Consider the following 13,660-nt stretch of genomic DNA (forward strand, 5'->3'; position numbering starts at 1 on the left):
GATGCACGTTATCAAACATAACCTAGAAATGTTGCAAGATGGGTGTATAGCATGAAAATAAAAACCTTTAATAAAAATTTGGATTAGTAGATATATCCAGTATATACCAAAGCACGTTAAAGCATTTATGAGACAGAGTGGATATTTTAACATCAAACAGTAGTCTTTCACCCAGGCCTTCCAGTTAGGAATTAAATTTACTTTCTGTAAAACTTATATTCTCTGTTCAGACGGACAGTATTTGTCCTTGTGGGGAAAGACTGTCCCAGGATTGGGATTGGAATTGTTTCAGTTACATGGTAACATTTTTTGCAGTTAATCTCTTCTCTTTGTAGGCCTACCCGTATAAGAAAAACCAAATTTGGAAAGAAGCCAGGGTTGACATCCCTCCTCTTCTGAGAGGCATAACCTGGGCTGCCCTGTTGGGTGTTGAGGTAAGGGTAATGGGAGGGCATTTGCAGCAGTTCAAATAATACCTGGGGGTGGAGTGGGATAGGAATGGGATTGACAGGGAAGTTGGAATGGATTTACAGATTTGGCAGGAAGAGTTACTGGAATTTTAAACAAAATTAGTCATGAAGTTGTGCGAATAACAAAAATGTTCAGGCAAACTTGCTTCTTGCTGCTAGTGTTATTTGTTACATAACGAATGTATGTAAACTTGACTGCCTTTTAATTTTGATTATGAGATGGAAAAATAATACCCTTATAACCAAATTCTGTTAGATTGTTTTATTACTTTTGGTAGTTAAAAGGGGTTTGGTTTTATTTTTAATATTTTTGACAAATACAGTTACAATCCTTCTGCTCCAGTCAGCAATAGTTGGACAAAACAGGATGAAACATATCAAGTGTATTTTTCTCATCTACTAATCAATGAATTTCTGAGAAAGACTGGAGACTAAATAAGTCAAATGTAACCCTTTCAGACAAAGGACTAGTAAGGAATATCCTAGAAATAAAGGCTCCTCACAGAGTTCCTTGACTACATAGCTTTTGCATCTACCTTGCTTGCAATCTGTAGCATGTAGCAAGGATATTCTTGCAAATAACACATCCCAGGTTATTCAGGATATTTAGCTCAGGATATGATCTTCTGAGTGATATATCATATAAGAAAAAAAAAAAGCTGTAAAGGTAAAGAAAACCTGCTGGTCAGGGTTGTAACCTGAGTCTTGGGAGAGGAGTCACTTCAGCGGCTTGCCATCTGTACAATATGGGTAGTGTTTCCCTATCCCATAACATTAAATTGGGCTTGTTGGCATGCCTGTCTTGGGATTTATGTGAGGATAAGCTACTAGAGTAATGTATACTGTCAATATCAATTAACAATCAGCTGGATTCAGTGCCTTTTACAGGGGTTATGCTGAAAGTCACTTGCCAGTGGCTGAGGTAAGCACTGAATTTAAATTGAGCTCATCTCTTGACTTGAAAATGGGAAACTGTATCAGTTACATAGCTTTCTGCATAAACAACTGAAAATCACTGAAGATTGTACTGGGGAGGTCACAGAAAAATCTATATGTCCTGAATTAGAACAGAATGAAGATGGTTTTATTAAAATTTAGCATCAGACTTTCTTGTACTTCAGGAAATTTTTTCAGGAAAAAAATTTACTAACTGAAGTACATAACAAAAATAATGAACTCCTGCATATCAGCATGTACATTGTCATATACCTTTTGTTAGTAAGTGATTTCTAAATTCAAATATTCTTCCACATTTAGGGTGCCATACAAGCAAAATATGATGCCATTGATAAAGACACACCGATTCCTACAGACAGACAAGTAAGACTTTTGGCATTACTAAATATTGTCACTTGAAGATCATTTCCACCCATGGGAGTCATTCACCTATTACAGAAAATGTGGTTGATAATATTAAAAGGGTTCCCCTTGCCCTCTAACCTTATTTGTGCTGGAGCAAGAATCTTGCAAAACAGACAAGGACGAGAACTTTAGCTCAGTGTTAGAACATGTGGAAAGTGAAATCCTCTTTTACTTCATAATCACCGTTTCTGTAGCAGCAGCCAAGTGTAGTGAACAATACTAATGATATATTGTTAAAATTCCTGGGTTTATCGAATGCTTCTTGTGCCTGTTGGACCTTGTACAAGTGTATAGTTAGTGTAGTAGTGTACTGATAGTACTGAGTACCCTGAGATCCTGTGAGTTGTGGTTCAGAGAAATGGGGTTTTAAACAATGTGGTTCTCCAAGAAGAAAATGTTCTTAAATATTCCCGTAACAGACAGAAAAGGGAAAAAAAAAACCCACACACAAAAAAACCCCCAACAACAACAAAAAAACCACAAACACAAAAAAACACAAAACAAACAAAAAACAAAAACAAACAAGCAAACAAAAAAAACAAAACAAAAACACACACACCAAAAAAAACCCACAAAAAAAACCACAAAAAAACCCCACAAACATCAAGAGCAACAGCTGTTCTTTTCAGCTGGGTGAAGGACTATTTTCCATCACATTGGGTACAGCACTGAGAACTCTCATTTATTTGATTACCTTTTAGAGTAAAATTATATTACCACCTGAAATGAGGCCGGAAATAAAAAACTGTAATCTGCTTTCTGCCTTTTTCAAGGGTTAGCACTCTTTTAAAAATACGAATGCAGCAAAAGGAAAAAATCTGGTTTTAAACTTTGACAGGGCTGTTAGGTCCCCTGTCAGTTTTGGTTTTGAGAGTGATGGAGGAAGCAGATTGTGTTTATGATGGTGGTCTGACCTACGTTCTTTGGCTGACTTCCACCTCTAGTATTGGTAGATTGCTGTAGGACTACCCCATTTATCCCCATTTCTCTTTATATTATATGTTGGCTGTGGTGCAGATTGAAGTTGATATTCCTCGTTGCCATCAGTATGATGAATTGCTGTCATCACCAGAAGGTCATGCAAAGTTTAGACGTGTATTGAAGGCCTGGGTTGTTTCCCATCCTGATTTGGTGTACTGGCAAGGTGAGTTTGACTAGTTAGCAAGGTCAGAGAATTATATGGAAAGCTGGGACTGATTGTGGAGGGCTGATTCTCCCCCACAATAGCAGCTCTTTTGAGTGCTTTCCTTTCTGTTTCCTTTGAAGAATGAATCTATGGGTTATTGTAAGTTTAATTCCTAATAATTTATGTTTTAATTGTAATGAGAAATTGCCTCACTCTTTGTTATACATTTACTCCTCTTAAGTTTCACTCACTTTGTTTAAAAACAAAGAGTCTGCTGCTTACTGTTCAGTTCCAAAGTAAAGTTGCAAAAGTTACCGAGTGAGTTCTTGGGGTGGTAATTGGCCTTTCTTGGAAACTTTGGCAGAATATCTGTTCAGCATTATAGTTTAACCATTTGATATCCTTTCTGTTTTCATTCACTGATTTCACAGTTGTTCTCAGCATTACATGTGAAGCCCTGGTAGAACTATAATGCAAATTTTCATTATAAACTAATGAATTTATCTTACCCATAAAAATAAATTAGCTCTTTGTGCCGTTTCTTCATGGCTCTTCTCTCTTAGGTCTTGACTCTCTTTGTGCACCATTTCTGTACTTGAATTTTAACAATGAAGGTGAGTACCTTTTCCTACTGGGAGTGAAGGGGAAGCACAGTCTGTCATCTGTATTTGGCTGCAGGCAGATGTGTGTACCTGCTTATAGATGGAAAGTTTCTGTACCTAAAAAGCAATTTTAACGTTCTTGTTGCCACAAATCAAAAGAAATGGCTGGGTTTTGAAAACTGCATGTGGTGTACTGCTCTTCAAGCAGGGGTTCAACTCCTTTGTTTATTACCAAGTACAATGATGATATATAATCAAAAGCACAAGTAACCTTGTATGTAAAAGCAAGAAATGCTGCTCTAGTACATGTCTATTTCAATGAAAGCTGTAGTTCAGCCTTCTTTAGGGTGAATGTATTATTTATTAACCTAAGCGTTAACTTGTCAGACTAGCTTTATTCAGAAAAAACTGATGATAGTTTTAAATGCTTTAAAGTTTATCAGATCAGCTTTGTATATGTGACCTTCATCTTCTTAGAATGTGATTTTTTTTCAGAACAAGTCTAGTCCAATCTTTTATTCTGTTGTACCCAGCTTTCTTTGTATAAGGTCTGTGTATGGGAAAACTAGGTTCTTAGGACAATGACTCCTGTTATGCCTACTGTGCATACAATCATTTTTGTATATAGATTTAAATATCTATGCTTATTATCTGCTTAATAATTAACTTTTTTAGGTGTAGTTTTGTTTCTACCTCTGTCATTGCATCCATTTTTCTAATTCTTTCAGCTCTGGCATATGCTTGCATGTCTGCTTTTATACCGAAGTATTTGTATAACTTCTTTCTGAAGGATAATTCTCATGTTATTCAAGGTAAGCCAGTCCCTTTTTTTTTTTTTTTGTAGTTGTAAGAGAAGTAGAATTATTTCTGGATATATAAATACACTTTTTCAAGGGGTTTCACATTTCAAATGCAATTACAATCACTTAGCTGTGCAAGAAAATTAGGAACAAAATAAGTGGGTAGAGATTCAGGCAGGAGAGAAAACCCCAGTGTGCGCACACACACGCACAAGATGTTCTATGTAAAATCCTAGGTAGAAATCACTCCATCCTGCAAATTTGTACAAGCAGTAAATAGTCTTTCTAGTGTTACATTGTAAAGACTTACCCTTCATGTGATCAGGATTAGTACAAACAAGGGGTTCCTCAGAAAATGGAAGCTATGGTATTCAAGGAAATAGGAATTTGAGGAGAATTTCTTACTTCATGGAAGATAATGTCATTCAGTACAGGACAGGAGTTGGAGAACCCTGAGGAATAATGTACCATAGTTCAGTCTTCAACAACTTTATAGGTAACTCTGAGAAATTAAAACAATAGCTAGAAATGTCTGTTCTACCTGAAAGTTAATTTTCCATTTCATGAAAACTTGAAAAAGGAATTGTCTAAAAGTAGGAAACCACTTTGTCACACTCTGTTTTGGGAAGATAATTTGTCTTCCAGGCAGTTTTTAAAAACCAGAAGAAGCTCTTTGAAAAGCCATCAGTAGTTTAAAAAAACAGGTGGTAATGAATGTTATTAATTGCAAGGAGTTATGAGTGTTTATTGAATATTGAGTTTCAGAATGGCTTGCTGCCCTTATATTTCTCTTTAAGAAATTCTTCCTTAAAATACTTGTGAAACTTGTCAAGTTCAATCAATGTCTGTCATTTCTTTGTCTTCAAAAAAGGAAATTAAGAACTGATCAACAAAACTAATTAGACATGAAAGCATTTGCATATTAGATGATCAGGAGAAAGCTAGTGTAAGGAGAGAATGCAGTGGTTAGGAGGGTTTATGTATGAAAGACAATGGGTTAGCGATATTACAAACCAAAAAAAATAATAGGAAAAATTATTCTGGAGAACTTGTTTGCATCCTTTGGTCTGCAATGAAAGATTGCTTGCAGTAAAGGTCTAAAGATGAAAAGAACAAGTATGCTCCTCTGGAGACAAGTGCTTTAGACTTCAAGATTAATAGCTTGGTAAAGACTTTTCTCAAGGGGGTATACTCTTCCATAAAATAATACTTTTTCTCTCCAGGGTTTCCTGATGTTATTCCTAAGGAGCTTTACAAAAATATGTATCAGCTGAAGTTAGAAATATAGGTCAGTAGGATTATGTGAACCGAAGCAGTGTAGGCATTCCTGAGTTCTTGTTCAACATCTGGTATCATCAAGGACTCAGGGAGAACTGACCCTTTAGGATTCTTTCAGTATTCTAATTAATCTTTTCTAGGGTTGTATGTCAGAAACCAATATTTAAATACAGGTTTAAAGACAAATTCTGTGTCATTTCCCTACTTTACTGAGTTGGAAGAAAGTGTTAAGAATGTGTTATTTAACTGTCCACTGCAATTTTACCTTCTTTATGTCTTCTGTGTAGGAGTGGATGGAAGGAATCTTTCAAACTGCAAAGTTCAAAAACTCATTTCTGAACTTGTCTCATAGAAGGAAGACAGGTGTTTTTTCTAAGCTTATCAGGTGTATTTCCTTATGTGTAATAGGAAGCAAGAGCAGTTAAAGGGATTTTGGTATGGAATGCCCAATTATGTAAAACAGAAATTCATATTCCAACCAACTGCAATTGACTGTTTTTGGGAAGATTGTCTGTGTTTTTCATTAGTCCCTTAATTACCTATGTAATCCTACACAGTAACTATATTTCATGACACTGGCTATTCGAATAAAGATGGAATTTGTCAACCTGTGGTATATCCATAGAGAACCATAATGGGCACAAATCTTCATTTTAAAAATAAATGTATTTCAGGGAAGCTAATTGGGAAGTCGTCTTCACCAGCGTGTGGCTGAATGTGGAGGATTTCTGGTTTGTTATACCTGACTTGAGACTGCTGGCTGTTTCATGAAATCAAACTGATGCAAGATGCACTTTTTTTAAATTATTATCATGTGGTCTGAATTTAAGGCACGGACTCAGTTATCTCCCGAACTTGTATGCATGTGAATAAGAATAACTTTGGCTGGGAACTGAGAAAACATGAGACATATGAGCAGCTCCAAAGCAGTCTGACTGTAGTGACACAAACTCCTCATGGGTCTGTTTACCTACTTACCTTCCCAACTGAGTGGTGAGAGCTGAGGCAGCTGTGGCACAGCAGAGATTCAGTATCAGAGTGGAGAGGCTGGCACTCCTAAGATGCCAGAAATCTCTTAAGAGGTTTAGTGTGCTGGGGATTTCATTGCAGCTTGAAGCAAAAAAAAGTTGTGAAATTCTGAAGTAGGATCAAGAGATCTTAATTTTTTTATTACGAATTACCTTGGAAAATTAGGCATCCTTTTAAGTATAATTTGCAATGATTGCAGGGATTGTTGCTTGTTTCCCTAGTAATTGTTACAGTGAGAGTATTGTTTTTCAGTCCTCCTGAGGCAGAATGAGCTTTTAAAATTTCTCAGTCCAAAGAGAATTATTTTACTGACTGACCATCCTTAACTTGGTGGCTTAACCTGAGAGGAGTTGAGTGCAGATAATCAAGATTTACATAATGCAGAAGTCTATAAACAACTGAATTTTTAAACTCCTATTCCTAAAGGAGTCTATGTGTGGAATTGTCCCAGCAGAGCCACTTCTGTGCTTCTTAGCAGTAGAACTGGAGTTTAATTTTGCCACTTCAGGGATGAAGACAAACAGCAATAAGGAGTTATTTGCTCTCTCCAAGTGAGACAGCAGTAGGCATGTAGTCCTGCAATAGACTTTGAAGGAAGCAATGGCAACTCTGGATGGCTAATTTGTGGAGCTGTGTGGAGTTGGTGTATGGGGATTTATATTTGGGGACAGTAGTCTGTGGAGCCTTGAGATGTTCTGGAAGCAGGGTTCACATTCTCTGTCTTCCTCCCCTGGACTAGCTGTCTGGGCCCTAATTACTCTGTTCTTCGGAGCATGGAGGAAAAGGAATTGCCATCTGTTAGAAAATAGCAATGTTATTGCCTCTTCATCTCCCTTCTAACAAAGCATAGGACAGAGTGGGCAAAAGCAGGAGAGGGGCAGAACAGAGAGAGAAATCTGTCAGTGTCTGTGTTCTGCTGTCTGCTTCTCTTCTAATTAAAAGCAAATGTTATTTAAATAATTTAATAAAACTGTACCCATTAATCAAATGTGCCAGGCTGAAGATGCAATAAATTTTATCTCTTACAGTATTTCTTCTTGTTGCTTCTAAAAATAATAAAAAGGAAAAAAAGGCAAACAAATTAAGGTGTTACTGATCATGACAATGGTAACCTTACAGCCCCGTTACCTTAAAACCTCAATTTTCAGATGGCAAAATTTAACTTTTTAGAAAAGAAACCACACAGAATATTGTTTAAATAATATAAACTTTTGTATTGCTAAAACAGTTTAAGTCTTAAAAATCCTTGGAACAGTCTTGTTTTAATTTGCTTTTATTGGTATTTTGTGGCTCATACCAAAAAGTCTTTAACTTTGCATGTCAAATATGCATCACAACCTAAGAGTGAACCATTGTTAAAAGTTCAAGTTGAGAAGTGCTAAGGATGAGAAATGAAACATTTCTTCCTCTGTATTGACTGTAATGATGACAAGGAACACAGTGGTGTTATTCACTTGCTGTTTTATTGTAGGTTTGAAATTAGTGGTTTTCCTTTCCTACAGCTCTACTGTGAGCTAGCAGCATGGGATGGCTTGTGTTTTTGACAACAGTCTTGCATTTGTCGTTTCAGAGTACCTGACAGTGTTTTCCCAGATGATTGCATTCCATGATCCAGAGCTGAGTAACCACCTTAATGAAATTGGTTTTATTCCAGATGTAAGTGCTAAGGGTCCTTATAAGTATTATTCAAATGAATTAAAAAATGGAAAATAGGGGCAACTGGGATGAAATACCTTTCCAGATTGTTTCAGTAGCACTTCAACAAAACTGAAACTTCCATATTAATGGACCTTTCTGAATATGCTGATGAAATGATAAAGTTTTGACTCTTATTTTACATGCTTCAGTCCTTCCTGTTCTGTTGGGATGATAAATAAAAAAAAAATACTACTAGCCAGTTATTATCACTTACATATTCATCTTAAAAGGTGTATATATTAATTTTTGAAGTGTGGATTAATATACAAAAATTAATGTGGCCATAAATTACTAATAGCAAAATTACTGCAAGCTAATTAAGTGCTGTTAATAGACATACAATTTTGCAGAAAAAAAATATGTGCAAGTGTGGTTAATCTTGTAGATGTGTCAGATGTTGGAAAATGCTTAGCAGCCATTTGCTGGAGTCTGTCAGAAACGTGGGACAAGGGTATAACTTAGACACAAGTTTTATGCTTTCCTTGGAGAAAAGTCTGGAAGATGGAGGAAAATAAAAATTGAGAATGCAACCAAAACACAGGAGAGAGGGTAGGCTATGCTGGAAAAAGCAAAACAAGACCTTCTTTAGAGCCTCACTTCTGGCTATCAGTGTAAACAGTAAAGCTTTCCTCCTGCTTTTTAGAGAGGTGCATGTAGTCCAAAAAGCCAAGATAAAAGTAAAAATGTTTGCCTACTACAGCATTATTGCAGTTTATGATTAATGTTTCTGAAATGTAGATTTAGACATGGCTATAGAGATAAGTTTATCATTCTATATTTGACATTTAGAAATTTTGTGATTACAAGTTGGTCATAAGAACGTGATGACAGAGAAGTCAAAATGGAAGAGGGAAACTGAAGTCAGGAGATATTGATGTAGAAAAAACGCCTTCAGAAATAAGAAATTTATATGCATTGTTTCTATACGCAATATAAAGATTACTTTATCGGAAAAGTCTTATGCTTATAGGAAATATTTTAAGTTAGACCACCAAGGCCAAGCCTCTGAAAGACCTTTGTTGTGCACAGCTCCTGAGTGAATTTGTGGGCCTTTGGGACTGGCAGATATTCATTATTGCCATTGACAAAGATTGTAATGGAAAAGCAAGTATATATTTTAATTTGTGGAGGTGTTTTAGTGTAATAATGTTGTTTGACTGATACAAATGTAAAAGATTTTCAGTGCAGTGTTAAAAGGAGCAGAAGAGAAATCCAGTGTATTGTATTATAAAGAGAGAAGTTTGACAAGGCCACGTGTATTGGAGATGACCCATGTCTGAAGAGGGCAGGTGGGAGGAAGATGAAAGGAAGGTGAGGAGAAGGGAGAACATTGATCTGTAGAAAGCCTAGATATTTGAGTAGACAAAGGGCGAGGGTAGCAGCAACATTTAAGTTCCTGAGGGAGAATCAATTATGCAGCATCACTATGTAAATGCACTTGATGCTTATTTGTTAAAGGCCACAGATGACCAGAGCAATTCCTCTGTATATTTTGTCCAGGAAACTAGTTCCCACTGAAGAGGTAAAGATGTGATTTCCTTGACACCCTTACGGATCCTCATTTGGGCTACTAATCTCTATGTGAGAGGTCAAGTTATATTTCAGTGTTCTCCACTGTAAACTTCCAAAATACAAGTCAGATGGAACAGTTTAATATCACATTTTGTTATATTTTAGTTTGCATTTTGTTAGTCATTGGACAGCACATAGTCACACGTGAGCGTTTTCTCTAAGAATTAGTCTAGAAATTATTAGGTAGTATAGTAAATAATTGCAAAACAGAGGTATATTTTTGGATAAAGCCTCTTGCATTGACAAATGCTAGTTCTAAAATTAACACTAACCTCTGAAGAGAAGTTGCCCTTTCTAAATTGTCTGTCTCATTTTTGGGGGGATTTTTTATAGTTAAAAGTTGTTCTGACTTTCAGATTAGTGAGCGAGGTGATTTTTTTTTGTACTCATAACAAGACAGCACAGGATCCATCAAGGTGAAGTATGTGCACTGTAGTAATGAGATCTGAACTAGAGTTTCGTGCTTGAGTACTAATCCTATCAAAGTAAATCCTGATTAATCTTTCATCATTGAAACGCAGGCTCCGCTGCAAGGAAGATTGTGTTTCCTGGCACCCTTCTCATTTGCTTCAGGTCACGTAGCTCTCAGAATATTGAACACTGCTGAAGCTCGAGTCGTTCTGAATATTATTAGCTGATGTGGTGCCTGGATTAGGTACATTGCTGTGGCTATGTGATTTTCATGTAAATGCAGGGGTGATATATACAGTGAATCTTACAGTTCTTCTTTGCTCACTCTCCCAAAGTTTATGATCTTCCCCACCTTATATAATGCTTCATAATATTTTCCTTAATTTGCTGAATAATTCTGACCTTTAACAGCAGACCAGTTTTAACTGAAGAAAAATGAGTAAGTGTACTATGTTACTAGAAGTGTAACTATAGGCATAAATTATTCTAAAGCACTTTCAGCTGCAAATTGTGGAAGCTAGAAACAGTTGTCATATAGTCCTTAACAGATGTCAAAGTCTGGCTGCATTTAACTTTTATCAGTGTGCTGGAGCTGCTGGCACAGGTGGGTAGATGCCTTAGCTTGGTTTGGGTGATACACAGGAGGTGTCAGTAATAAGGGCCTCATCTACAGGAAAATTCAAAACCCTGCCCTTGAAGTACTTTATCTCTATTCTGCTACACAATTACCTGGTGATGAATCTGGAGGAGAAGTTTCTTGCTGGTATTTTTGTCTTGTGAAGAAAGTGATAATTCCTTACATTTTGTTTGTGTCGGTGCTTATAGATGGGTAGAATGTAATATTAAAAATTTGACCAAATTTACATTATCTTTTGCACCTTTCTGTAGCCTTTAAATATATGATTAATTTTCTAGGCAACACATAGGATTGAACCTAAGTGTGAATATATGTGTATGTATTTAAAGATGGAACGTGAAGGTGAAAGATCCTGAGTTTATAGACTAGATTATTGCATTTGGAAGGGACCTACAACAGTCACCTAGTGCCTGACCACTTCAGGGCTGACTTAAAGCATGCTGTTAAGGGCATTGTCCAAATGCCTCCTAAACACTGACAGCCTTGGGACATCAACCGCCTTCCATGAAGCTTTTTCCAGGGTTTGACCACCCTCTCAACCTTCTGTAGACACACGTGTGTAAAGCTCTCATCATCTGGAGGATCAGTCAAATAATGAAACAATCCTGACAGTTACATCAGGCAATAAAAAAATCCTTATGGAAAAGGCTTTCATTGACATTTGAACCAATATCTCTGAGAGCTTTGAATGTCTAATGGCAGATGTACTTTTCTCAAAATATGGCCACCTAGCTATGGACAAGTAAACATCTTCACCGTGCTGAAAAACAACACAAACTGCTTTTCCAAACTGAGATACTGAGCAGAATTTGTCATAGCAGAGCACCATTGGAAAGGAAGCTTTAGATAGGGATAATGGAAAGATGAAGAACAAAACCTAGTCTGAGGTCAACAGATTTGAATTGTAACCAAAAAAACCCTGTGGATTTATTGTTTGAATGGGAATTGATTTTAAGGGTTTGCTGTGTGCTTCATATATAAGAAATGTCCAAGTCCTTACTTCAAAGCACAAAAGACCTTGTATTTTACTAGCAAAACAAGATGATAATCATGGAACTGCTCATCGAAAAGTAACTCTAAAAAAAAAAAGAAGTGTTCAGTTTACAGGCTCTTAATGCGACTTATGCTCAGGCTGTTCCAGTGGTTCAGATGCTGCTTTGATCGCACATTAGGCGTGCTTCCCAGCCTACGGAGAGTTAAGTGTCAATAAAAACCGCAACCCCGTAATGTTTCAAGGTTCGGCGGGGAAGGGTTGAGAACTTCTCTCTTCCCGGAGCGTGCTATTCCAGCGGCAGGGCACAGCGCTGTTGCGGCGGGGGGTCGCTGGAGGGCAGCATTTACCAGCGCTGCGCGAAGTCCCGCGGCACCCGGCGGTGACCTCGGGGCTTTGGTTTGCTCTTTAATAGTCCTCTGGTTGCTTTTTAATAGTCATTGTAACGTTTTCAGGTGTACCGAGGCCTCCTTGTCTTAAAACATTATATTTATTAAAAACAGAGAGGAAACTTCCTTCAGTACAAACTTGCCGGATAACCTTCTGCTGAAGGTGTTAGACCTATTTTTCATGTCACTGTTAATAGTTTCGGTGAGGGTGGTTTAGAGCAAAGCAGTGCTTTTTCTTGCGGTTACCTTTTAATAATCTTTAAAGTTTCTCATTTTGTGTATAGTCTTGTGGTTGTTTTTTGGTTTTTTTGTAAGTGCATATACAATAGAGGTGTTCGTGAAAGTAGGAGAAAGTTCGGATCTGCTTTGGTAAAACATTTTAGTCAAATATATGAAAAGGAGGAAATAATTACTTTTAAATACCAAGGAATTAATGTAGTTCAAAATGGCATAATATGTACCTCCAAGCAAAGAGGAGCCTCAGGCTACTAAACTTGTTTTCCTACTGCACTGGAAGCTAGATATTGCATACGAACAAGGAGGTAAACAGATATTAGCTGATAACAACCACTGTAGGGGATATTTCAGGGAACAGGGCATGTTATTATTCACTAGAATGCCACCTATCCAAGGCATGACATAGATATACTTGGGGAAATAGTATGAATGTATTGTAAGATTAAAATGGTGATAGAAACTGATTTTGGTTTAGATTTTGAACCCTTAAAATCGATTGGCAGGTTAGAGGCCAAGCTTCATTAAAGTCTCCTGAATATTAAAAGTGGTGAACAGTCTGGTCATTGCAGCCTTTTTAGTTTATGGACAGTATGGTTCTGATATTATCAGGTGCTCAGATGAAGCCATAGGAATGAAATCTAGAGAGAGCTGAGCTAAGAAGATTTTCAGCAAATGTGTGCGGTGTTTAGTCAGTGCCATAACACAGTTAAGAGTTTATGGAATAAGTAGTAATTTATTAACATAATATCAGTTATGCTTTCTGCTTCTCATTTGTTTACTTCCAGGAGAAGCTCAGCAGGAGAACTAATTTGCACTTATTATGAGCTAAAAAGTAATACGTTAAGCTTTATGTCTAGCTGTAAATCTTCAGAAGTGTAAAACAGCACATGAGCTATGCAGCTGAATAAAATTTGACAATGATCGTCTCACTCTTGCGTTCCTAATTTATGGGGACTTTCTGTGCAGTTTGTTTCAAGAAAATGGATTCTGTTGCCTGCAACATGCTAAATACTTCATTGAAAAATAAGTCACTCTCAATGTAACATAAATGCTTAGCT

General features: G+C 36.9%; 1 protein-coding gene across 7 annotated transcripts in view; it reads left to right on the forward strand.

The window, feature by feature from the left end:
• The window catches only part of TBCK (TBC1 domain containing kinase), a 100,486-nt gene that overhangs the window by 40,960 nt on the left and 45,866 nt on the right, over positions 1-13,660 (forward strand). For all 7 annotated transcript variants that reach the window (XM_050337633.1, XM_050337636.1, XM_050337638.1 and 4 more), the window contains 6 exons: positions 336-434; positions 1,728-1,790; positions 2,850-2,976; positions 3,522-3,572; positions 4,289-4,372; positions 8,238-8,323. In XM_050337633.1, the coding sequence (XP_050193590.1) occupies positions 336-434; positions 1,728-1,790; positions 2,850-2,976; positions 3,522-3,572; positions 4,289-4,372; positions 8,238-8,323 (510 nt within the window). The remainder of the gene's footprint in view (positions 1-335; positions 435-1,727; positions 1,791-2,849; positions 2,977-3,521; positions 3,573-4,288; positions 4,373-8,237; positions 8,324-13,660) is intronic.

Source organism: Myiozetetes cayanensis, unplaced genomic scaffold (assembly GCF_022539395.1).
Source record: "Myiozetetes cayanensis isolate MyiCay16 unplaced genomic scaffold, myiCay2020 scf7, whole genome shotgun sequence".
NCBI classification, from domain to species: Eukaryota; Metazoa; Chordata; class Aves; order Passeriformes; family Tyrannidae; genus Myiozetetes; species Myiozetetes cayanensis.